This window comes from Gallinula chloropus, assembly GCF_964237585.1.
Source record: "Gallinula chloropus genome assembly, chromosome: 4".
NCBI lineage: Eukaryota > Metazoa > Chordata > Aves > Gruiformes > Rallidae > Gallinula > Gallinula chloropus.
The window spans coordinates 37,294,760-37,320,843 of NC_140088.1; the positions used below are offsets into that span (position 1 = coordinate 37,294,760).

The 26,084-nt window shown below is 45.6% G+C and overlaps 5 protein-coding genes across 5 annotated transcripts; 4 read left to right on the forward strand and 1 right to left on the reverse strand.

The window, feature by feature from the left end:
- Positions 1-685: 685 nt before the first annotated feature.
- Positions 686-4,303, forward strand: LOC311191064 (olfactory receptor 5AP2-like; the record flags this gene model as incomplete). The annotated part of the gene is made up of 2 exons (XM_084263160.1): positions 686-1,573; positions 4,172-4,303. 2 exons carry the CDS (start codon positions 686-688, stop codon positions 4,301-4,303), a joined length of 1,020 nt encoding a protein of 339 aa, XP_084119286.1.
- Positions 4,304-5,911: 1,608 nt separating this feature from the next.
- Positions 5,912-9,596, forward strand: LOC311191065 (olfactory receptor 5AP2-like; the record flags this gene model as incomplete). The annotated part of the gene is made up of 2 exons (XM_084263161.1): positions 5,912-6,855; positions 9,458-9,596. 2 exons carry the CDS (start codon positions 5,912-5,914, stop codon positions 9,594-9,596), a joined length of 1,083 nt encoding a protein of 360 aa, XP_084119287.1.
- Positions 9,597-12,461: 2,865 nt separating this feature from the next.
- Positions 12,462-13,421, reverse strand: LOC311191066 (olfactory receptor 5AP2-like; the record flags this gene model as incomplete). The annotated part of the gene is made up of 1 exon (XM_084263162.1): positions 12,462-13,421. One exon carries the CDS (start codon positions 13,419-13,421, stop codon positions 12,462-12,464), a length of 960 nt encoding a protein of 319 aa, XP_084119288.1.
- Positions 13,422-17,518: 4,097 nt separating this feature from the next.
- On the forward strand, positions 17,519-18,466 carry LOC311191067 (olfactory receptor 5AP2-like; the record flags this gene model as incomplete). The annotated part of the gene is made up of 1 exon (XM_084263163.1): positions 17,519-18,466. The coding sequence occupies one exon, from the start codon at positions 17,519-17,521 to the stop codon at positions 18,464-18,466; it is 948 nt and encodes a 315-aa protein (XP_084119289.1).
- Positions 18,467-22,506: 4,040 nt separating this feature from the next.
- LOC311191068 (olfactory receptor 5AP2-like) lies at positions 22,507-23,454 on the forward strand (the record flags this gene model as incomplete). Its single annotated transcript, XM_084263164.1, has 1 exon — positions 22,507-23,454. The coding sequence occupies one exon, from the start codon at positions 22,507-22,509 to the stop codon at positions 23,452-23,454; it is 948 nt and encodes a 315-aa protein (XP_084119290.1).
- Between the last annotated feature and the right edge of the window lie 2,630 nt (positions 23,455-26,084).

A 26,084-nucleotide genomic window follows, 5' to 3' on the forward strand; every position in this document is an offset into this window, starting at 1 on the left:
AGGGATAAGGCAGTAATAGCTCCAGACCTCTAACTCTTGAAATCATTAAGAGAAGTTTTCAATTATATAAGAAAGAAAAAAGAGAGGGAGGAGGGAAACCCAGAGATGACTGGCATAGGGTGATGTGCCAATGAGGCTGTTGGCAGTTTATCCCAACCACCTAAGTTGGAAAGCCATAAATAGTGAAGACGAGAGCCTCTTGGAGATGTGGCTGTACATAAGCATCCGACATCATGTAGAATTAAAGAAACAGGTAGAAGAAAAGGAGACTGGGAATAAATGTGCTTCCCAGAAGCTCTGATGGCTAACGTGAGCTGGGAGGTAGAGCAAGTTATTTTCCTTAAGTCAGTGCTGATTCTGGGCAATGCAGTCACGCAGGCAGGTAAGAGAGATCTGATTAGAGGCCATGCCAAAGAAATGTGATGGTCATTGTCTCAGGAGCAACAATTGCCTTTTCTCCTTGACAACATATCCTTGACTCCTGGTAAGAGTTACACTGGGACTCGTATCATGGAATCACTCGGTTGGAAATCTTTCCTGTGTCTGATGTGTTTACCCTCTTCCGAAGTACAAACCTTTTTTGGGACATGTTAATTACATTGTTGTGTTGGTGATGAGCACATGCGCTATCAAGTCTCATCTTAATTCCCTCCCTGCCTGAGACCTGTGAGACTCTTGCTCAATGATGGCTTGGGAAAACTGGACCACGGTGACAGAGTTTGTATTCAAGGGTTTCACAGATCGCCACGACCTCCAAGTTATGCTCTTTGTAGTTTTCCTGCTCATCTATGTCCTCACTGTGCTGGGAAACCTTGGCATCATCTCTGTAGTCTGGCTTGACTCCCAACTTCAAACTGCCATGTACTTCTTCCTCAGCAACTTGTCCTTCTTGGATCTGTGTTACTCCTCAGTTGTGACACCCAAAATGCTACTGACCCTCTCTTCTGGAAAGAAGACCATTTCTTTTGCTGGCTGCTTCACACAGCTGTATTTCTACGCTGCTTTTGTAACTGTGGAGTGTTACCTCCTGGCCGTGATGGCATACGATCGCTACGTTGCCATCTGCAACCCACTGCACTACCCTGTTGTCATGTCCCAGAAGGTCTGTGTTTCCCTCTTGGCTGGATGCTACATGATTGGGTTTTTTGATTCACTGGTGCTCATGGGCTTTGCCCTGAGAGTGTCCTTGTGTGGCCCCAACATCATTGACCACTTCTTCTGTGATGGGCCACCCCTGTCAAAACTGGCCTGCTCTGACACTCACCTGAACGAGGTGCTGGTACTTGCTCTTGGGGGCTTCAACGGGGTTGCCACCACATCAGTCATCCTCATCTCCTACGGCTGCATCCTATTCACCATCCTCAAGATGGGCTCTGCGCTGGGCAAACGTAAAGCTTTTGGTACCTGCGCATCCCACCTGATGGTTGTCACCATCTTCTATGGGACCCTTCTCTTCATGTACCTGCGGCCTATATCCAGCTACTTCCCAAGCAGAGACAAAATAGTTTCTGTCTTTTATGCAGTGGTGTCTCCCCTGCTGAACCCCTTCATCTACACCCTGAGGAACCAAGAGGTGAGGAGTACCCTGAAGAGAGCAGTGTGGAGGATAATTATTTCCATGCCTAAATGGTAAATGGTTTGATATTTTGGCAGTGATGGGAAGGGATTGTCTCTGTTTTGGGGCCTTTTTGAGATTGAAGAGAAGCTGTGATAAGTCTTTTTTATGTTATTGTCCACTGTGTAGTCTCTCTCTATCTCTGTGGGATTCATTTGTGATATATTTGCCTCTAGATAGTGCATTTTGTAATGGGAGAAATAAGTACTGATTGAAGGACCACCAGAAGCTGATTGTGAGGAGACACGCTGAAATGTCCAGACTGTTTCTGAGTCTTTGGATATGAGCAAGTGCTGGGTGTTCTCATGGACCTGCCATTCCTCAGGCAAACCCAAGTTACCTCTTGGAGCAAAACATAATGTTGAGGCTTGGCTCTGAAATATAGCAGGGCCGTGAGATTGTGGCTGAGGACTCGGACCATTTTCTTCTCAGCTGTCTTTGGCCAGAGCCCATTCATAGTCATCCTGTCTGGCACTTTGGACACTTTTTACCAGCGTGGTGGACTATATCCCTACCAAGTGCTAGAGCTCTTCCAGCCAAGACATGGGACCTATAGATTTCAGGAGAAGTTCTTAAACTGATAAAAGCTTCTCTGAATCCTCTTCTTCCACAATGAGCCATCAGAGCATGTTCAAATGTATTGTAAAGGGTTTTCTGCTGCAATTTAATCCTTTCAAAAGCATTTTATCATGAAGAAATACTTCAAGTGGTGGTTTTAATGCAGAGCATTAAGTATTGGACAGGGACAGTTCCTAAATGTAGTGTTAAGTGGAATTTTTCTGTACATATGTTCAAATTTGAGGATGTACAGTCATGCCAGGGTGCATTAGTTGTAATAAACTTGATATTTCTACTATTTTTCTCTAATTTTCTCAAAGCATGTAGCTTTATGTGTCCGAATGACTCTTAGATATTGGATTTAACTGGCTGAATTTAAAATTTAGAAAGTAAACATTAAATTTGGTCATAGACTCCTTCCCCAGCAGGAACAAAACACCATGATTCTTGATAAAATGAACATGGGAAACTTGGGGTGAACTGTGCTGCATAAAGACAAACCACTGCATTTGAGAAATGTCACTCTGTATTTAATTTCCAGACACCTGAATTTATGGTTGCTGCAACCAACTCAGACCCTATCAGTCATGTCACTTCCACACATCTGCTTTCAGTTTTAAAAGACAAAAAAATTGAAAATTACATATATTTTCAACACCTTTTCATTCCTACATCAGTTATAAGAGGAAAGCGATTGGTTTGGAAATATCTGGATTGCCCGTTTTCATTCCCTTTTTCAGGAGAGAGAGCATGTCTTGAGTTGTACCTGTAGGATTGCTAACAGAGTGGGAGAAACCTGGAGGCCAGGGCCTGGAGCATCTCCCCTATGAGGAAAAGCTGAAAGAACTGGGTCTGTTCAGCCTTGAGAAAAGAAGACTAAAAGGGAATCTCTGTGTCCAGCTTTGGAGACCTCAACACAAGAAGGACATGGACCTGTTGGACCATGTCCAGAAGAGGGCCACAAAAACGATCAAAGTGCTGGAGCACCTCTCCTATGAAGACAGGCTGAGAGGGTTGTGCTTGTTCAGCTTGGAGAAGACAAGGCTCTGGGGGGGACCTTATAGCGGCCTTCCAGTACCTGAAAGGTGCCTATAAGGAAGCAGGGCAAGAACTGTTCAGGAGGGCATGTAGCAGTAGGATGAGGGGTAATGGTTTTAAACTTGAAAAGGGGAGATTTAGGGTGGATATTAGGGAAAAAATCTTCAATATGAGGGTCACTGGTACAGGTTGCCCAGAGAAGTAGTGGAGGCCCCATCCCTGGAGATATTCAAGGTTAGGCTTGATGGGTCTCTGAGAGACCTGATCTATTGAAGATGTCCCTGCTTACAGCCAGGGTGGTTGGACTAGATGACCTTTAAAGGTCCCTTCCAACCTAACACATTCTATGATCTGACCCTACCCTGGCACAGCTTTATGCCATTTCCCCTTGTCCTATCACCTGACACCTGGCTGAAGAGACCATTGTGCATCTCTCTACAACTTCTTGTCAGGTCAGTGTAGGCGGTGATAAGGTCTCCCCTCAGCCACCTCTTCTCCAGCCTGAACACTCCCAGCTCCCTCAGCCATTCCTCGCATGATTTGCACTCCAGCCCCTTCCCCAACCTGGTTGCCCTTTCCTGGACTTATTCAAGGACCGCAGAACCCTTCTTCTTGTGAGGGGCCGAGGACCGGACACAGTACTCGAGGTTCGGCCTCACCAGTGCTGAGTACAGGGGTACAATCTCCTCCCCAGACCTACTGGCCACACTGTTTTGATACAAGCCAGGATGCCATTGGCTTTCCTGCCCACACGAGCACACTGCTGACTCATCTTCTGTTTGCAGTCAGCCAACACCCCCAAGATCATTCTCTGCATGACAGCTCTCCAGCCAGTCTCCCCCAGCCTGTAGTGCTGCATGGGGTTGTTATGTCCCATGTGCACCACTCCACACTTGGCCTTGTTAAACTTCATCCCATTGGTCTCATCCATCGGTCCAGTCTGTTTGGATCCCTCTAAAGAACCTCCCGACCAACAAGCAGATCAACACTTGCTCCCAGCATAGTGTCATCTGGAAACTTACTGAGGGAACATTCAATCCCTGCATCAAAGTCATTGATAAAGATGTTGAACAAGACCGGACCCAGGACTGAGCCCTCGGGATGCCAATCATGACTGGCCTCCAGCTGGATTTTTCTCCATTTACCACCACCCTTTGGGCCTGGCCATCCAGCCAGTTCTTAACCCAGTAGACGGTCGTCCTGTCTAGGCCAGTGGTAGCCAGTTTCTCCATCAGAATCCTGAGAGAAACAGTGTTAAAGGCTTTACTGAAGTCCAAGTAGACCATAATCACTGCCTTCCCCTCGTCCATTAATCAGATCACCTTGTAACAGAAGGTGATGAAGTTTCCTCAAGAAGATCTACATTTTGTAAAACCATGTTGACTAGGCCTGATGCCCTGGCCATCACACACGTGCTGCACGATAGCTCCCAAGATGACTCTCTCCATTTAAAGAGATTAAAGAGGACAAAGCCCTGTGGCACTCCCCGCACCCCAGGCAGAGTACAAGCCAACACCTTCTGCACCCAACCCAGCCAATGCTTGCTCCTCTAGTGGTCTCTCCCCATCCGGATTGTGTCCCTCCATGGGTATTATGGGAGATGGTATCCTCAGTGGGGGACACAGAGTTGCTAGTGCAATGCTCTCGTCAAGTCTTGTTCTCTGGTCCTCAGTACCACCTCCGTTTCCTCATTTGGTATTAGCGTTATGGCCTTCAGTAGGTTGGTAACATTTTATTTTGGAAATGGGTCGACTTTTCTTTATGACTTCCAAGGTTGAGGAAAGACAGGGCAATCTTTCTGGCTTGAGTGTTTGTATAGTTGCAAGACACTGAGATGTTGTCTCTAGGAGATGCTGTATCTCAATAATCTCACAGCAGTTTCTGATCTTGGCCTATTCTGTCTCCCAGAAGACAACTTATCTCAAAGGATTAGGCAGTAATAGCTCCAGACCTCTAACTCTTGAAATCATTAAGAGAAGTTTTCAATTCTATCTGAAGAAAGAAGAGGGGGGTGGGAGATGGAAACCCAGAGATGATTGTCATGGGATGATGTGCCAATGAGGCTGTTGGCAGTTTATCCCAACCACCTAAGCTGGAAAGCCATAAATAGTGAAGACGAGAGCCTCTTGGAGACGTGGCTGTACATGAGCATCTGACACCATGTAAAATCAAAGAAACAGGTAGAAGAAAAGGAGACTGGGAATAAATGTGCTTCCCAGAAGCTCTGATGGCTAACGTGAGCTGGGAGGTAGAGCAAGTTGTTTTACTTAAGTCAGTGCTGATTCTGGGCAATGCAGTCACGCAGGCAGGTAAGAGAGATCTGATTAGAGGCCATGTCAAAGAAATGTGATGGTCATTGTCTCAGGAGCAAAAATTGCCTTTTCTCCTTGACAACATATCCTTGACTCCTTGTAAGAGTTACACTGGGACACGGCTCACGGAATTACTAAGATGGAAATCTTTAGTATGTCTGATGTGTTTACCCTCTCCCCAGGAACAAGCCTTTGAGACACGTTGTTATGGTGCAACCTTTGTCTAGCATCGAGCTTGACTTTCTAGACTGCATTTGGCATGTAAAGGAGATGCTTGAAAATACTGGGGAAGTTACTGCTTACTCTTCAGACATGCTAGTTAAGTTGTCATAAGTGGTCACACAGAAATTCCCTCCCTGCATGAGAGCTGTGAGTCTCTTGCTCACTGATGGCTTGGGAAAACTGGACTACGGTGACAGAGTTTGTATTCAAGGGGTTCACAGATCGCCACGACCTCCAAGTTATGCTCTTTGTGATTTTCCTGCTCATCTATGTCCTCACCGTGGTGGGAAACCTTGGCATCATCTCTGTAGTCTGGCTTGACTCCCAACTTCAAACCGCCATGTACTTCTTCCTCAGCAACTTGTCCTTCTTGGATCTGTGTTACTCCTCAGTCGTGACACCCAAAATGCTACTGACCCTTTCTTCTGGAAAGAAGACCATTTCTTTTGCTGGCTGTGTAACACAGCTGTATTTCTACGCTGCTTTTGTAACTGTGGAGGGTTACCTCCTGGCCGTGATGGCATACGATCGCTACGTTGCCATCTGCAACCCACTGCACTACCCTGTTGTCATGTCCCAGAAGGTCTGTGTTTCCCTCTTGGCTGGGTGCTACGTGATTGGGTTCTTTGATTCACTGGTGCTCACGGGCTTTGCCCTGAGAGTGTCCTTCTGTGGCCCCAATGTCATTGACCACTTCTTCTGTGATGGGCCACCTCTGACAAAACTGGCCTGCTCTGATACTCACCTCACTGAAGTTCTGGTACTTGCTCTTGGGGGCTTCAACATTGTTGCCACCACATCAGTCATCCTCATCTCCTACAGCTGCATCCTATTCACCATCCTCAAGATGGGCTCTGCACTGGGCAAGCGTAAAGCTTTTGGTACCTGCGCATCCCACCTGATGGTTGTCACCATCTTCTATGGGACCCTTCTCTTCACATACCTGCGGCCCGTCTCCAGCTACTTCCCAAGCAGAGACAAAATAGTTTCTGTCTTTTATGCAGTGGTATCTCCCCTGCTGAACCCCTTCACCTACACCCTGAGGAACCAAGAGGTGAGGAGTACCCTGAAGAGAGCAGTGCGGAGAATCATTATTTCCATGCCAAAGTGGTAAATGGTTTGACATTTCGTCAGTGATTGGAATGTGGTCTCTCTCTTTTGGGTCCTTTTTGAGATTAAAGAGAAGCTCTGATAAGTCTTCTGATAAGTCTCCACTGCGTAGTCTCTCTCTATCTCTGTGGGATTAATTTGTGATACATTTGCCTCTAGATAGTGTATTGTGTAATGGGAGAAATAAGTACTGATTGAAGGACCACCAGAAGCTGATTGTGAGGAGACACGCTGAAATGCCCAGACTTTTTCTGAGCATGTGCTGGGTGTTCTCATGGACCCGCAATTCATTACCCAAGTTACCTCTTGGAGTAAAATATAATGTTGAAGCTTGGCTCTGAAATATAACATGGCTATGAGATTTTGGCTGAGGACTCGGACCATTTTCTTCTCAGCTGTCTTTGGCCTGAGCCCAATCATAGTCATCCTGTCTGGCAGGTTGGACACTTTTTACCAGCGTAGTGGACTATATCCCTACCAAGTGCTAGAGCTCTTCCTGCCACGACATGGGACTTATAGATTTCAGGAGAAGTTCTTAAACTGATAAAACCTTCTCTGAATCCTCTTCTTCCACAATGACCCATCAAAGCATGTTCAAAGGTATTGTAAGGTTTTTCTGCTGCACTTTAATCCTTTCAAAAGCATTTTATCATCAATAAATACTTCAAGTGGTGGTGTTAATACAGAGCATTAAGTATTGGACAGGGACAGTTCCTAAATGTAGTGTTAAGTGGAATTTTTCTGTACATATATTCAAACATCAGTTATGGATGCAGAAAGCTATGTCAGATTTACTTGTGTTGTTTTGATGCTGCGTGCTGGAAAACAGTACACAGAAATTATATTCTTTTTCAATTTCTCTGAAATGTCTGTTTTCATTTCTGATATAATTAATTTGTTCATTAGGAATCACCAAACCCTTTCTTCAACTAGAAATCATAAGAATTGCACTTCAATGTCATGCATACTGTGAATATACAATAGATATTATATATGTGTCTCAGAATGAATGAAAAATTGAACCACTCGTGAGTGACTGATACCAAAATAAAATTTCCACTGCTTTGCCAAATTGTGTGGTTTTGATGAATGTTGATTTAAAATTAAACAAATTCTGATAACGAGAATCCTAGCCAGTACGCCACTGGGGATTGTTGGTGTTTTCTGGTGCTGAGTCTCTCTTTTTATTTATTGTTTTTACTCTTGCTTTGTGAACACAAGTGGCAGTGCTTTTGGAGAAGATGGCTGAGGAAAATCAGACCGAGAGCCATATATTTCTTCTTGAGCAATTTATCTCTTCTAGATTCCTGCTACCCATCAGTGGTGGCGCCGAGAACATTAATGAACTTTCTGATGGAGAAGAAAACAATCTCTCTTGTCAGCTGTGCCACCCAGCTTTTGTTTTTTCATAGGTTTTGGGACCACTGAGTGCTTCCTTCTGGCTGCAATGGCACATGACCGCCACATAGCCATCTGCAACCCTTTGCTTTACCAGGCTGTCATGTCTCACATGGTCTGCATCCTGCTGGTGGCTGGTTCATATGTGCTTGGCCTGCTGCACGCTCTGGTGCACACAAGCTTCACCTTCAGCCTGCCATTCTGCCAGCCAGCCAAGGTCAATCACTTCTAATGCAAAATCATGCCTCTTCTAGTGATGCGCTGAAGCTGACTTCACAACTCACCAGGAGTTATAAAGAAGGCATGTTTATTCAGCGCCAGGTGCATGGTGCATGCAGCTCCACCGCAGACATGCACACCAAACACAGCAATTCACCTTGACTATATACAATAGAATGTTACATATTAATAGCATTTTGCAATAAACCTATACATGTGCATAACCTGTCCCGCTTCGTATTAAAATTAGTCCCAAGAAGTCATTTCCATAAACTCCTCCCCACTGCGCCTGTGCACTGCTGTTTGGTGTTGGTCGTTGAGGGTCGTGGGGATGAAGTCGGATGGCTGCTCTTTGTCACCGCAAGTAACCTTCTGTTTTGTGCAGGCTCAGTTACCCCTTGACTCTGATCCAAACTACAAGTTTGGTTTCAGCAGGTTTTGTATACCTTCAAGGACAAGGGGGAGCTCGAACTAGCTACAGTGAGATGCTCTGCCTGAATTTATCACCAATTACGAGACAAGCAAGGAATTCATCGGACAGATAAGGAGTTCGTTAGACCAGTGGGGTGACTGGAACTCGTCAAAGAAATCATTTTATTTTCACAGAGCACATAGTAGGCATTGTTAATGCAAGGTCATTTCTGACACAAACCATCCTGTTAGTAAGCCCCCCTTAACAAGCACCATTTAACCCTTTGCAAGCAATTTATTAGCAAGCGCCCTTTAACCTTTTGTGAGCATCTTGCTCGAAAGCCCCGTACCACTACCACTCTGCTGCTCTGACATCTCAGTCAACAAGCGTCTGATATTTGGCCTTGGGGTACTGGTGGAGATGGTAACCGTCTTGGCTGTCCTGGTCTCCTACGCTTTCATCCTCTCTGCCCTCTGCTAAGAGCCGGTGAAAAACCTTCTCCACTTGCACCTCCCACCTGACTGCAGTCTCCATCTTCCATGGGTCTATCCTTGCCTTGAACTTCTGACCAAGTCCCAGCAACACCCTGAGTACAGACAAGAATTTTTCTGTGTTTTACTCACTGGTGGTGCCCATGCTGAACCCCCTGATCTACAGCCTCAGGAACAGAGAGGTGAAGAACGTCCTGAGGGAGTTTGTCATGTGGAAGTAGCTTCAGCATGACATTTAACTGCTGGTTTTGTGATATTGGACACCCTAGCTTTGCTTGACACCAAGGGTCTTTGTTTCCCTACCCTATTACTTAGGCTTCCAGATTTGGTTTGGAAGCACTTCTGAGTCTTGCTTTCCTTCTACTACGGGCTTGTGCCAGTCACCAGATACCATAGACAGTTTGAATCATTGTCTGTATTTTCTTGTGGGCAGCTTTTTCTTCCTCCCTCTTGGTCTTTTCAGACATACACTGGACATTAGCTCCAAGACCCTTGATAGCCCTGTCAAAATGCTCTTCCACAGCCATCTGTATACCCAGTTTACAGCTTAAAACCTGCCTTGTGACCTCTTTTTATTTTCAGGATCTCACTCCCTTATCACTAAAGACCAATGAATTGTTCCTGTACAACTCCAGGAAATTTCATTAAAATAATGAATGAAATACCTTCAGTCTAACAGGGAAAAATCAACATTCTTCTCACCTGTGTTAGGCATCGCTGTGAGGTATGTGTCCTCTCTTATCTAGAGGATAAATCTTGATGAGGTATCTCAAGCTAAAGAATTGGTAACTAATTTTTAGATAGGTAAGGGTAGGTTGTATGAATACAGTCTTAAATGCTCAGACCAATATGGGACAGGTTTTGAAGGATCTACAGAGCACCCAGTTTGCTCCTTCTAATACGTCTGGGCTGATTTAACTGCACCTGAAGGGGTACGGTGCCAGCTCTTCCTGCCCAAAAGGTTGCTTGAGGGTTTTTTGAGGTGTCAGAACCTCTTGCAGACAGCATCTCTACTACGTTTCTAAAGCGGGAATTTTGTGTGTGCAGCCATGGGTTTCTTTCTACGATTGATAGATCCCTTCTCTGCAAAGATCGAAGCAAAATGATGCAATGATGATGCTCTCAGTAGAAAAAGTATTCCCAGGGAAACCAACCCAGTTTCTTCTATTGCAGGAGTTTACAATTCTGCCTTCCCTGCACTTTAGACCAAAGTTCCTCTGAGAAGTTCACTGAGTTGGATCCACCACACACAAGGCGACGGCAATCCAGAGCTCTTTTAGGGACCTAACACCGAGTCTGGAGAAATAGTTGAGCATTTTAGTTCTCTCTGCTTTGGAAAGGCTGTTAAGAGGAAATAAGGATGCCCAGAGTAGGGTAATTCATCAAGCAGCAGCGAGTGCCACGTATTACGTTTCTCATGGCTGCCTTTCTTGAGAGAGGTTGGAGCCAATGATCTTTTGCGGTCCAACCCAGGATTTTTATGGTTCTATATTTCTATATGTGTACCATAAGCAAAAGTGTCCAACAAAGTAGAAGGAAGAAAAACCAGATACGCTGAAGGTCTTAAAAGACAGAAAATATCCGATAGCAACCCTCTCTGACTTGCCAGACTTTTTAGCTTCTAATCATGTCGATTTGGGTGCCATCATTCAGCTGCAAGTGGAAGCCACTTGCTCCCTGACCTAAGGCAACGTCTCCTCTCCCACTGCCAGAGTACCCAAATACTTCACCACCAAAATACAACCTAATTTCCATGCTAGACAAGGGAAAGAGATTTTTCTGCTGCAGCATATCTCCAGAGAGGAGCACAGAAGGTGTCTGAGTGGCAAGGGGCAACCAAAATCAAGCATGTGAGAAGGAGGAAGGCTCTCTGCTGAACTTATTCTGACAACCTGGATTTTGCTGCGTTTTGCAAGGAAGTTGCAGAATTGCACCCAATCACAAATGCTCGTGAGCGTGCGCTCAAGAAACAGCAGATGCCCCATGGAATTAATTAGGATGAGCAGAAATTAGGGTGCTTTTTCTTGCACCCGTCTGCCAGGTAAAGATGATGGATTCCTGGTTCCCTGGTGCTGTGGTCATCCCTGTACCATGCTTTATATCCCCCCCTCCTTTCTGAGCCATAATTTGCAGAATTGCTGGTTTAGGGCTTTTTGCAGACCCAGACAGCTAGCATCTACCCACAGTTTATATGTTCGGGACTGTCTTTCAATTATGGGGACTAGACACGCAGCTAATTTTTAAAAGAAAGTTTGGTTTTTGTGGTGTGATTTGGACGTGGGACACTGATGCACGTCTCCCGGTGTAATTCCACGTGTCTTCCCAGTTAAGGAAGTGGCACATAAGAGGAACGCAAAGCACCACTTGAAATGAATGTCAGTCCCACCCTTGCTGCTATCACTGTGCAGAAATTGTCCTTACAGCGGGCAGCTTCAACACGGTTCATCGTCCTGTATTTTTACTTACACTGCCTACACTGTCAGTGAAGATGTATGCCCAAATGTGTAGCCTGGGAGAGGAATTCCCCTTGGTATTTAAAGGTGTAGCTCGAGATCCAGCTTTTCCATATTTCAAGTCATGAACAAACACGCTGTATCTTTTCAAGACTTTTATCTTACTTTTTGTTCCCCCAGAAAGTAAATTTTAAAATGCACTTACTCTTCCAAAGTGTTTCCTCCCAGCCCAGCAGTGTAACTTTGAGAAATAACTCCCAGGTTCACAGTGAGGAATTTTATTGGAGTTTGGGGGTATGGTCAGTATCTTGCCAGAAAAATACATATTTATCAGTGAAAAAAGTTATAAGCCAATAAAGCTATGATTTGTCCTTTCTGTGAGAAAGAGTTCTGGAATAATTCAGGGTAATTTCTTCCTACCGGCTGGTGGCTGCAGAGGGAACTAAAGTTTGAGGCTCCCACTTTGGGTTTCCTTCCAAGCAAGAAGTGATCATGGGGTCTGTTTCTCAGGGCTAAATACTGCAATTTGATGTTGTACCAAAAATGTGGAAGAACCTATGTACAATTGCGAGGGTTAGGGCAAAAGCCAACTGCTTTGTTGCAGCACAGGCTTCCTCACAGAAGAAAACCTGCTCATTTCCTGGCTGATACAGCTCTTTGATGTTGACAGCAGTTTAACATCCTTCTCTTGCACTTCACCAGAGCATCCTTCACCTCCTTGTTCCTCAGGCTGTAGATGAATGGGTTGAGCATGGGGGTGACCACGATGTAGAAGATGGAGGCTACCTTATCCAGGCTGCTGTGGCTAGATGCAGGTTGTAGGTACATGAAGAATATGGTCCCGTAGAATAGGGAAACGGCTGTGAAGTGGGAGGCGCAGGTGTTGAAGGCTCGTGACCTGCTCCATGCTGAGGGCATCCTCAGGACCGTGCGGAGGATACAGGTGTAGGAGAGCAAAATGGCCATGCTCGTGCCCACCGCGTTTATGGCGACAAAGGCAATGATGACCATCTCGTTGCTGCGGGTGTCGGAGCAGGCGAGCCTTAGCACGGGATTGACGTCGCAAAAGAAGTGGTCGATTTGGTTGGGTCCGCAGAAGGAGCCCCCAAATGTGCAGGCTGTGTAGACGACGGCACTGAGAAAGGCGATGAGGTAGGATGATGCCACCAGCTGCCGGCAGATGTGACTGGAGATAACGGTCACGTAAAGCAAGGGGTTGCAGATAGCAACATGCCGGTCATAGGCCATCACAGCCAGGAGGTGACACTCGACAGTTGCAAAGAAAGCAAAGCCATGGAACTGCGTCACGCAGCCAGCGAAAGAAATGGTGGTGTTTTCTGATAACAGGTCTGCTAGCATTTTGGGGGAGATGACTGTGGAATAGCAGACATCAGCAAAGGAAAAGTGGGTGAGGAAGAAGTACATGGGGGTGTGGAGGCTGGGAACCACCCAAACCAAGACCATAATCCCAATGTTCCCTACCAAAGTCACAATGTAAATCAATAGAAACAACCCGAAAAGAGGAGCCTGCACATGTGGGCTGTCGGAAATTCCCAGGAGGATGAATTTAATCTGCGTGTGATTTCCTCCCATGACCAGATGTTATCTGCTGAGGCAAAAGGAAGAAAAAGTATCAACATTAAAAAAAAACAGAGTTTCAATTTTGGACCCTATTTCACTCCAACCAATCACCAGGGTAACTGCCATGTCTTGGTATATTCTACTATATTTTCTAAACCCAAATTGCACGTGGGTTTTTGGTCTCCAGTTGAGGTACTGAGGAACCAGCAGGGAGTGAGTTGAAGCAATACAAATGGCAAATTTGTATTTCTGTGCTTTTACACTTAAAGGGCTTTAGTCCAGCACACCAGTATTCAGATTTAAGAAAAGAATGAGATCTTTATTCCCTTCCACTTTGAAATTTATTTCAGGAGACACCTCAGAGGAACCTCGTAAACTTGGAGAAAGTGACAGTCCCTCTGACATCACAGATGACACAACATGAATGACCTCCAGATGCTTCTCTTCTTTGGCTTTTCACTATTATTCCAGTCTTCAAATCACATTTATCAAGTTATTATGTATCAGTTACAGTGGATAAGATTTACATCTATTTGTAAACTTGTGATTTACACCTTTATGAGCTCCAGCATACTGAAGCATCTTGCAACCATGGGCATTAAGATGCTTACCTGAAAACTAAGTTGATTTGAAAATCTGCTGATTCCCAAGGCTGAGTCTGACTCTATTCTGCTGACAACTTGAAATGCTGCGCTTCCTCATAACAAAACGAGAGTCACCCTTATTTAACAGTAACGTAAATCACTGCATCATGCTTTAGCTGGCATAGTAAAAGAAAAAGAATTTGCATAAAGCATTAATCCCTGCTATTACAAAGAAAACCTGCTTTGATAAGGCTGTTTTCCAACAGAGCCCAGAAAAAGAGGACACAAAGAAGAAACCCTACTGTCGAAACGCAGGCAAGGCTCTGCTTTGTCTCAGTGCTACAGGTCCTCCTGTGCCTCCGCTACTGCCCAGTGATGGGAGCCAAGGATCTACCCCAAATGCAGCAGAGAACATCTGCATGTCCACATCACCTCTGCTGACTGCCTGATGTGAAGAGAGATGTCCTCCTTCCCAAACTTCAGTAGCTGAACTGCTGGGTGAAGAGGCTGTAAATATGGTCCCTTGGGTTCTCCGGGGAGAAGGCCCCCAGGGCTCTTCGGCAGGGTTCACCAGAGGAAAAGAGAAGAGAGAAGTGAAGAGGAAGAGAAGAGAAAAGGAAGAAGAGGAAGAAGAAAAGGAAGAATAAGAAGAGGAGGAAGAAGAGACAGAAGAAGAGGAGAAGGAAGGAAGAGAAGGGCAGAGAAGAGACGAGAAAAAGGATGAAATGGAGTTCTGAAAACCATTGTGTGTATCTGAGAGACATTATGTGGATGAGCAGTCACTGAGCACAGATACACAACGGTAGTAATGGCCAGCTTGCGTGATGCTTCTCCAGAGACTTGTGCCCATGCAGAGGTTTCAGGCTGACCTTAGTGAAAAAATGAAAATGGGTTTAGAGCAATTTCAGAACATTCAGAGGTTTCCAGCAAGGGTGGGATTGTCCTCACTTGGACAGCAGGGGCCTAGAAATCCACACCTGGGCTGGTGACTCTTGTCTTCTCCTACATTCAGTGGAGAAACATTCAGAGAGAGATTAATCTCTCCCAGAGTGAACCAATAGGCCTTAATGGCCATGACCAGCCTCAGCTGGGGCCTCCATCCTCCCCCTCTGCCCATTTGCCCATGAGGTCTATTTAAGCTCAGCCCAAGGCCCTTATTCCCCTCCTGGGTTATGCTAGAGAAGTGCTGGTTTCCAGTACAGCAACAGCTATGCACACCTATGGACTCTTTTGATCTGTAGCGTTGCTTGTGCATGGACATAACCTAGCAACTGCTGGGCCCAAGCCTAAGCAGGAATTGACTTGGCTTAACCTCAGACCTGCTTCATCATCACCATCTGGCCTGATGGTCTGCAGTGTTGGCTGAATTTAGCCCAGGACTCTGGGTCTACCCTACTCACCTTGCTTGGGTACTGTTGGATGGTCTCTTTGAAGATCCTTCTTACCCTCAAGCAGATCAAGACTTCCTCCCAGCATAGTGTCATCTGCAAATATACTGAGAGAACATTCAATGCCTTCATCGAGGCCATTGATAAAGATGTTGAACAAGACTGGACCCAGGACTGAGCCCTGGGGGACGCCACTCGTGATAGGCCTCCAGCTGGATTTTGCTGCATTTACCACCACCCTTTGGACGATCCAGTTTCTCAATCAGAGTGCTGGGAGAAACAGAGTCAATGTAGACCACATCCATGGCCTTGCCCTCGTCCATTCAGTGGGTCACCTTGTCATGGAAGGTTAGTTTGACAGGATCTACCTTTTGTAAACCCATGTTGACTAGGCATGGTGCCCTGGCCATCAAGCATGTGGAGCATGATAGCACCTAAGATTTCTCTCTCCATTTCAAGAGCTTAAGGAGTACGAACCCTGTGGTACTCCCCGGACCCCAAGGAGAGAACAAGCCATCATCAGTGCTTGCTCCTCAAGTGGTCTCTCCCCATCCCGATTGTGTCCCTCCATGAGTATTATGATAGTATACTCAGCGGGGGACACAGTGTTGCTAGTGTAATGATATTTTCAAGTCTTGTTCTCTGGTCCTCAGTACCACCTCCATTTCCTCATTTGGTATTAGCATTATGGCCTTCAGTAGGTTGGTAACATTTTGTTTTGGAAATGGGTCGACTTTTCTTTATGACTTTCAAGGTTGAGGAAAGACAGGGCAATCTTTCTGGCTTGAGTGTTTCTACAGTTGCAAGACACTGAGATGTTGTCTCTAGGAGATGCCGTTTCTCAATAATCTCACAGGAGTTTCTGATCTTGGCCTATTCTGTCTCCCAGAAGACAACTTATCTCAAGGGATAAGGCAGTAATAGCTCCAGACCTCTAACTCTTAAAATCACTAAGGGAATTTTTCAATTATATAAGAAAGAAAAAAGAGAGGGAGGAGGGAAACCCAGAGATGATTGTCATGGGGTGATGTGCCAATGAGGCTGTTGGCAGTTTATCGCAAGTACCTAAGCTGGAAAGCCATAAATAGTGAAGACGAGAGCCTCTTGGAGACGTGGCTGTACATGAGCATCCGACATCATGTAGAATTAAAGAAACAGGTAGAAGAAAAGGAGACTGGGAATAAATGTGCTTCCCAGAAGCTCTGATGGCTAACGTGAGCTGGGAGGTAGAGCAAGTTGTTTTCCTTAAGTCAGTGCTGATTCTGGGCAATGCAGTCACGCAGGCAGGTAAGAGAGATCTGATTAGAGGCCATGCCAAAGAAATGTGATGGTCATTGTCTCAGGAACAAAAATTGCCTTTTCTCCTTGACAACATATCCTTGACTCCTGGTAAGAGTTACACTGGGACACATTTCTCGGAATCACTAGGATGGAAATCTTTAGTATGTCTGATGTGTTTACCCTCTCCCCAGGAACAAACTTTTTGGGGACACGTTAATTAGGCTGTTGTGTTTGAGATGATCACACCCGTTTTTAATTGAATTTAACAGGATTTTCTGTAACTTTGTGTGTTGTTATTTCTCTACTTTTCCTCAGAACTGAAAAGGTGCAGAACCTGTCTTTATGCCTTTTGAATGATGTCCTTGGGGAAACCAGTAACAGATGCAAGGACAGAAGTAGTTCAGACTGTAAAAAACTCAACCATCTCCAGGAAACCAGAAGGAGTGGTGTCTGAGTACCTTTTTGAACGCTGGCAGTGCAATTGGTGTCAAGTTAGAACAAAGGCCAGTGAGAGTTTTCAGGGCCAAGCAGCTGACTGGACTGGGAATAAAATAATTGCAGAATATTCTGGCCTGGTATGCTGGCAGACGGAAGCTTTCTCACCGAGAAAGGGATGATATATTAAACTCTTCTCAAATCCTTGTCTTTGAGACACATAGTTATGGCACAACCTTTGTCTAGCATGAAGCTTGACTTTCTAGCCTGCATTTGGCATGTAAAGAAGCTGCTTGAAAGTACTGGGGAAGTTACTGCTTGCTCTACAGAGCACAGGATTAAAACACGCTAATTAAGTCATCATAACTCGTCTCATCTTAATTGCCTCCCTGCCTGAGACCTGTGAGTCTCTTGCACACTGATGGCTTGGGAAAACTGGACCACGGTGACAGAGTTTGTATTCAAGGGGTTCACAGATCGCCACGACCTCCAAGTCAAGCTCTTTGTGGTTTTCCTGCTCATCTATGTCCTCACCGTGGTGGGAAACCTTGGCATCATCTCTGCAGTCTGGTTTGATTCCCAACTTCAAACCGCCATGTACATCTTCCTCAGCAACTTGTCCTTCTTGGATCTGTGTTACTCCTCAGTCGTGACACCCAAAATGCTCCTGACCCTCTCTTCAGAAAAGAAGACCATTTCTTTTGCTGGCTGTCTCACACAGCTGTATTTCTACGCTGCTTTTGTAACTGTGGAGTGCTACCTCCTGGCCGTGATGGCATACGATCGCTACGTGGCCATCTGCAACCCACTGCACTACCCTGTTGTCATGTCCCAGAAGGTCTGTGTTTCCCTCTTGGCTGGGTGCTATGTGATTGGTTTTTTTGATTCACTGGTGCTCACGGGCTTTGCCCTGAGAGTGTCCTTCTGTGGCCCCAACGTCATTGACCACTTCTTCTGTGATGGGCCACCTCTGTCAAAACTGGCCTGCTCTGACACTCGCCCCAATGAAGTGCTGGTACTTGCTCTTGGGGGCTTCAATGTGATTGCCACCACATCAGTCATCCTCATCTCCTATGGCTGCATCCTATTCACCATCTTCAAGATGGGGTCTGCGCTGGGCAAGCATAAAGCTTTTGGTACCTGTGCATCCCACCTGATGGTTGTCACCATCTTCTATGGGACCCTTCTCTTCACATACCTGCGCCCCGTCTCCAGCTACTTCCCAGGCAGGGACAAAATAGTTTCTGTCTTTTATGCAGTGGTATCTCCCCTGCTGAACCCCTTCATCTACACCCTGAGGAACCAAGAGGTGAAGAGTACCCTGAAGAGAGCAGTGCGGAGAATCATTATTTTCATGCCAAAGTGGTAAATGTTTTGACATTTCAGCAGTGATGGGAATGTGGTCTCTCTCTTTTGGGTCCTTTTTGAGATTGAAGGGAAGCTCTGATAATTCTTCTGTATGTTATTGTCCACTGCGTAGTCTGTCTCTATCTCTGTGGGATTAATTTGTGATACCTTTGCCTCTAGATAGTGTATTGTGTAATGTGAGAAATAAGTACTGATTGAAGAGCCACCAGAAGCTGATTGTGAGGAAACACACTGAAATGTCCAGACTGTTTCTGAGTCTTTGGATATGAGCAAGTGCTGGGTGTTCTCATGGACCTGCCATTCCTCAGGCAAACCCAAGTTACCTCTTGGAGCAAAACATAATGTTGAGGCTTGGCTCTGAAATATAGCAGGGCCGTGAGATTGTGGCTGAGGACTCGGACTATTTTCTTCTCAGCTGTCTTTGGCCTGAGCCCAATCATAGTCATCCTGTCTGGCAGTTTGGACACTTTGTACCAGCGTAGTGGACTATAGCCTTACCAAGTGCTAGAGCTCTTCCAGACACGACATGGGACCTATAGATTTCAGGAGAAGTACTCAAACTGATAAAAGTTTCTCTGAATCCTCCTCTTCCACAATGACCCATCAAAGCATGTTCAAAGGTATTGTAAAGATTTTTCTGCTGCACTTCAATCCTTTCAAAAGCATTTTATCATGAATAAGTACTTCAAGTGGTGGTGTTAATACAGAGCATTAAGTATTGGACAGGTACAGTTCCTAAATGTAGTGTTAAGTGGAATTTTTCTGTACATATGTTGATGATGTACAGTCATGTCAGGGTGCATTAGTTGCAATAAACTTGATATTTCTTCTATTTTTCTCTAATTATCTCAAATCATGTAGCTATTTGTATCTGAATGTCCGTTAGCTCCTCACCATCTGGCCTGATGGTCTGGAGTGTTGGCTGAATTCGGCCCAGGTCTCTGGGTCTACCCTACTCATCTTCCTCAGGTACTGTGGGATGGTGCCCTGCACACCATGGTGTCCTCCTGGGCTGTATTTCACACAGAATCAGAGAATTACAAGGTTGGGAAAGAGCTTTGAGATCATCAAGTACAACCATTCCCATCCTATGCGAAAGCATATCCCTAAGTACCTCATATACCCTTCTTTTAAACATATCCTGGGATGGTGACTCAACCCCCTCCCTGGGTAGTGTGATGCAGGCCCTGAGAGCTCTTTTAGGGAAAATGTGTTTCCTACCATCTAATCTGACCCTACCCTGGCGCAGCTTTATGCCGTGTCCCTTTGTCCTCTCTCCTGTCACCTGGCTGAAGAGACCATCGCCCATCTCTCTACAACCTCCCTTCAGGTAGTTGTAGGCAGCGATAAGGTCTCCCCTCGGCCTCCTCTTCTCCAGCCTGAACACCCCTAGCTCCCTCAGCCCCTCCTCACATGATTTTCCCACCAGCCTCTTCCCCAACCTGGTTGCCCTTCTTTAGAGTCACTCAAGGACCTCAGAATCCTTCTTCTGGTGAGGGGCCCAGAACTGGAAAAAGTACTTGAGATTCGGCATCACCAGTGCTGAGTACAGGGGCACAATCTCCTCCCCAAACCTACTGGCCGCACTGTTTTTGATACAAGCCAGGATGCCATTGGCTTTCCTGGCCACCTGAGCACACTGCTGACTCATCTTCTGTTTGCAGTCAGCCAACACCCCCAAGATCGTTCTCCGCCTGACAGCTCTCCAGCCAGTCTCCCCCAGCCTGTAGTGCTGCATGGGGTTGTTATGTCCCATGTGCAGCACTCCACACTTGGCCTTGTTAAACTTCATCCCATTGGTCTCAGCCCGTAGGTCCAGTCTGTTCCAATCCCTCTAAAGAGCCTCCTGACTCTCAACCAAATCAACACTTCCTCTCAGCATAGTGTTCTCTGGAAACCTCCTGAGGAAACATTCAATCCCTGCATCAAAGTCATTGATAAAGATGTAGAACAAGACTGGACCCAGGACTGAGCCCTGGGGGACGCCACTCGTGACTGGCCTCCAGCTGGATTTTTCTCCATTTACCACCACACTTTGGGCCTGGCCATCCAGACAGTTCTTAACCCAGCAGAGGGTCTGCCTGTCCAGGCCAGTGGCAGCCAGTTTCTCCATCAGAATGCTGAGAGAAACAGTGTTAAAGGTATACTGGAGTCCAAGTAGACCACATCCACTGCCTTCCCCTCATCCATTAAGAAGGTCACCTTGTAACAGAAGGTGATGAGGTTTCCTCAAGAGGATCTACTTTTTGTAAACCCATGTTGACTAGGCCTGATGCCCTGGCCATCACACACGTGCTGCACGATAGCTCCCAAGATGACTCTCTCCATTTAAAGAGATTAAAGAGGACAAAGCCCTGTGGCACTCCCCGCACCCCAGGCAGAATAGAAGCCAACACTTTCTGCACCCAACCCAGCCAATGCTTGCTCTTCTAGTGGTCTCTCCCCATCCGGATTGTGTCCCTCCATGGGTATTATGGGAGATGGTATCCTCAGTGGGGGACAGAGAGTTGCTAGTGTAATGCTCTCGTCAAGTCTTGTTCTCTGGTCCTCAGTACCACCTCTGTTTCCTCATTTGGTATTAGCGTTATGGCCTTCAGTAGGTTGGTAACATTTTGTTTTGGGAATGGGTAGACTTTTCTTTATGACTTTCAAGGTTGAGGAAAGACAGGGCAATCTTTCTGGCTTGAGTGTTTGTATAGTTGCAAGACACTGAGATGTTGTCTCTAGGAGATGCCGTTTCTCAATAATCTCAGAGCAGTTTCTGATCTTGGCCTATTCTGTCTCCCAGAAGACAACTTATCTCAAGGGATAAGGCAGTAATAGCTCCAGACCTCTAACTCTTGAAATCATTAAAAGAAGTTTTCAATTCTATCTGAAGAAAAGAAGAGGGGGGTGGGAGATGGAAACCCAGAGATGATTGTCATGGGGTGATGTGCCAATGAGGCTGTTGGCAGTTTATCGCAAGTACCTAAGCTGGAAAGCCATAAATAGTGAAGACGAGAGCCTCTTGGAGACGTGGCTGTACATGAGCATCCGACATCATGTAGAATTAAAGAAACAGGTAGAAGAAAAGGAGACTGGGAATAAATGTGCTTCCCAGAAGCTCTGATGGCTAACGTGAGCTGGGAGGTAGAGCAAGTTGTTTTCCTTAAGTCAGTGCTGATTCTGGGCAATGCAGTCACGCAGGCAGGTAAGAGAGATCTGATTAGAGGCCATGCCAAAGAAATGTGATGGTCATTGTCTCAGGAGCAAAAATTGCCTTTTCTCCTTGACAACATATCTTTGACTCCTGGTAAGAGTCACACTGGGACACGTCTCACAGGACCACTAAGATGGAAATCTTTAGTATGTCTGATGTGTTTACCCTCTCCCCAGGCCCAAGCCTTTTTGGGGACATGTTAATTAGGCTGTTGTGTTTGAGATGATCACACCTGTTTTCTGTTGAATTTAATAGGATATTTTTGTAACTTTGTGTGTTGTTGTTTCTCTACTTTTCCTCAGAACTGAAAAGGTGCAGAACCTGTCTGTATGCCTTTTGAATGATGTCCTTGGGGAAACCAGTAACAGATGCAAGGACAGAAGTAGTTCAGACTGTAGAAAACCCAACCATCTCCAGGAAACCAGAAGGAGTGGTGTCTGAGTACCTTTTTGAATGATGGCAGTGCAATTGGTGTCAAGTTAGAACAAAGGCCAGTGAGAGTTTTCAGGGTCAAGCAGTGACGGGACTGGGAATAAAATAATTGCAGAATATTCTGGCCTGGCATGCTGGCAGGTGGAGCCTTTCTCACCGAGAAAGGGATGATACATTAAACTGTTCTCAAATCCTTGCCTTTGAGACACATAGTTATGGCACAACCTTTGTCTAGCATTAAGCTTGCCTTTCTAGCCTGCATTTGGCATGTAAAGGAGCTGCTTGAAAGTACTGGGGAAGTTACTGCTTGCTCTACAGAGCACAGGATTAAAACACGCTAATTAAGTCATCATAACTTGGCTCATCTTAATTGCCTCCCTGCCTGAGACCTGTGAGTCTCTTGCACACTGATGGCTTGGGAAAACTGGACCACGGTGACAGAGTTTGTATTCAAGGGGTTCACAGATCGCCACGACCTCCAAGTTATGCTCTTTGTGATTTTCCTGCTCATCTATGTCCTCGCCGTGGTGGGAAACCTTGGCATCATCTCTGCAGTCTGGTTTGATTCCCAACTTCAAACTGCCATGTACTTCTTCCTCAGCAACTTGTCCTTCTTGGATCTGTGTTACTCCTCAGTCGTGACACCCAAAATGCTACTGACCCTCTCTTCTGGAAAGAAGACCATTTCTTTTGCTGGCTGCGTCACACAGCTGTATTTCTACGCTGCTTTTGTAACTGTGGAGTGTTACCTCCTGGCCGTGATGGCATACGATCGCTACGTGGCCATCTGCAACCCACTGCACTACCCTGTTGTCATGTCCCAGAAGGTCTGTGTTTCCCTCTTGGCTGGGTGCTACGTGATTGGGTTCTTTGATTCACTGGTGCTCACGGGCTTTGCCCTGAGAGTGTCCTTGTGTGGCCCCAACATCATTGACCACTTCTTCTGTGATGGGCCACCTCTGACAAAACTGGCCTGCTCTGATACTCACGTCACTGAAGTTCTGGTACTTGCTCTTGGGGGCTTCAACATTGTTGCCACCACATCAGTCATCCTCATCTCCTACAGCTGCATCCTATTCACCATCCTCAAGATGGGCTCTGCGCTGGGCAAGCATAAAGCTTTTGGTACCTGCGCATCCCACCTGATGGTTGTCACCATCTTCTATGGGACCCTTCTCTTCACATACCTGCGGCCCGTCTCCAGCTACTTCCCAAGCAGAGACAAAATAGTTTCTGTCTTTTATGCAGTGGTATCTCCCCTGCTGAACCCCTTCATCTACACCCTGAGGAACCAAGAGGTGAGGAGTACCCTGAAGAGAGCAGTGCGGAGAATCATTATTTCCATGCCAAAGTGGTAAATGCTTTGACATTTCGTCAGTGATGGGAATGTGGTCTCTCTCTTTTGGGTCCTTTTTGAGATTGAAGGGAAGCTCTGATAATTCTTCTGTATGTTATTGTCCACTGCGTAGTCTGTCTCTATCTCTGTGGGATTAATTTGTGATACCTTTGCCTCTAGATAGTGTATTGTGTAATGGGAGAAATAAGTACTGATTGAAGGACCACCAGAAGCTGATTGTGAGGAGACATGCTGAAATGCCCAGACTTTTTCTGAGCATGTGCTGGGTGTTCTCATGGACCCGCAATTCATTACCCAAGTTACCTCTTGGAGCAAAATATAATGTTGAGGCTTGGCTCTGAAATATAACAGGGCCATGAGATTTTGGCTGAGGACTTGGACCGTTTTCTTCTCAGCTGTCTTTGGCCTGAGCCCATTCATAGTCATCCTGTCTGGCAGGTTGGACACTTTTTACCAGTGTGGTGGACTATATCCCTACCAGGTGCTAGAGCTCTTCCAGCCACAATATAGGACCTATAGATTTCAGGAGAAGTTCTTAAACTGATAAAACCTTCTCTGAATCCTCTTCTTCCACAATGACCCAGCAAAGCATGTTCAAAGGTATTGTAATGTTTTTCTGCTGCACTTTAATCCTTTCAAAAGCATTTTATCATCAATAAATACTTCAAGTGGTGGTGTTAATACAGAGCATTAAGTATTGGACAGGGACTGTTCCTAAATGTAGTGTTAAATGGAATTTTTCTGTACATATGTTCAAACATCAGTTATGGATGCAGAAAGTTATGTCATATTTACTTGTGTTGTTTTGATGCTGCGTGCTGGAAAACAGTACACAGAAATTATATTCCTTTTCAATTTCTCTGAAAAGTCTGTTTTCATTTCTGATATAATTAATTTGTTCAGTAGGAATCACCAAACCCTTTCTTCAACTAGAAATCATAAGAATTGCACTTCAATGTCATGCATACTGTGAATATACAATAGATATTATATATGTATCTCAGAATGAATGAAAAATTGAACCACTCGTGAGTGACTGATACCAAAATAAAATTTCCACTGCTTTGCCAAATTGTGTGGTTTTGATGAATGTTGATTTAAAATTAAACAAATTCTGACAACGAGAATCCTAGCCAGTACGCCACTGGGGATTGATGGTGTTTTCTGGTGCTGAGTCTCTCTGCTAATTTGTTGTTTTTACTCTTGCTTTGTGAACACAAGTGGCAGTGCTTTTGGAGAAGATGGCTGAGGAAAATCAGACCGAGAGCCATATATTTCTTCTTGAGCAATTTATCTCTTCTAGATTCCTGCTACCCATCAGTGGTGGTGCCGAGAACATTAATGAACTTTCTGATGGAGAAGAAAACAATCTCTCTTGTCAGCTGTGACACCCAGCTTTTTTTTTTCCATAGGTTTTGGGACCACTGAGTGCTTCCTTCTGGCTGCAATGGCATATGACCGCCACATAGCCATCTGCAATTATTAATATCATTTTGCAATACACCTATACATGTGCATAACCTGTCCCGCTTTGTATTAAAATTAGTCCCAAGAATTCATTTCCATAAACTCCTCCCCACTGCGCCTGTGCACTGCTGTTTGGTGGTGGTCGTTGAGGGTCATGGGGATGAAGTCGGATGGCTCCTCTTCGTCACCGCAAGTAACCTTCTGTTTTGTGCAGGCTCAGTTACCCCCCTGACTCTGATCCAAACTGTAAGTTTAGTTTCAGCAGGTTTTGTATACCTTCAAGGAGAAGGGGGAGCTCGAACTAGCTACAGTGAGATGCTCTGCCTGAATTTATCACCAATTACGAGACAAGCAAGGAATTCATCGGACAGATAAGGAGTTCGTTAGACCAATGGGGTGACTGGAACTCGTCAAAGAAATCATTTTATTTTCACAGAGCACATAGTAGGCATCATTAATGCAAGGTCATTTCTGACACAAACCATCCTGTTAGTAAGCCCCCCTTAACAAGCACCATTTAACCCTTTGCAAGCAATTTATTAGCAAGCGCCCTTTAACCTTTTGCAAGCATCTTGCTCGAAAGCCCCGTACCACTAGCACTCTGCTGCTCTGACATCTCAGTCAACAAGCGTCTGATATTTGGCCTTGGGGTACTGGTGGAGATGGTAACCGTCTTGGCTGTCCTGGTCTCCTACGCTTTCATCCTCTCTGCCCTCTGCTAAGAGCCGGTGAAAAACCTTCTCCACTTGCACCTCCCACCTGACTGTAGTCTCCATCTTCCATGGGTCTATCCTTGCCTTGAACTTCTGACCAAGTCCCAGCAACACCCTGAGTACAGACAAGATTTTTTGTGGCATGCAGCTTGAGAAACAAAGCCTCAAGCATTGCCAGGTTAACAGTTAACTGTGATGGAGCCTTTAGGCCATGAACCTCGGAAAACTAAACAAGGTGGCAGCATCGTTTCCGGCCCCCTGCTGGGACAGGCTCCAGGAAAAAGTGTCCTCTACTGTTAAGGTATAGCTGCTGTCTGACGAGGTTTTAGAAGTTCTTTTAGCATGATAAGATAGAGATGCTGCTGTGACAGCAAAACGTTACCAATCAGATGTAGCCCATGAACACCGTATGTTTGAAAGAAAGCATGTTGTCTTCAGAGCATATAAAAAG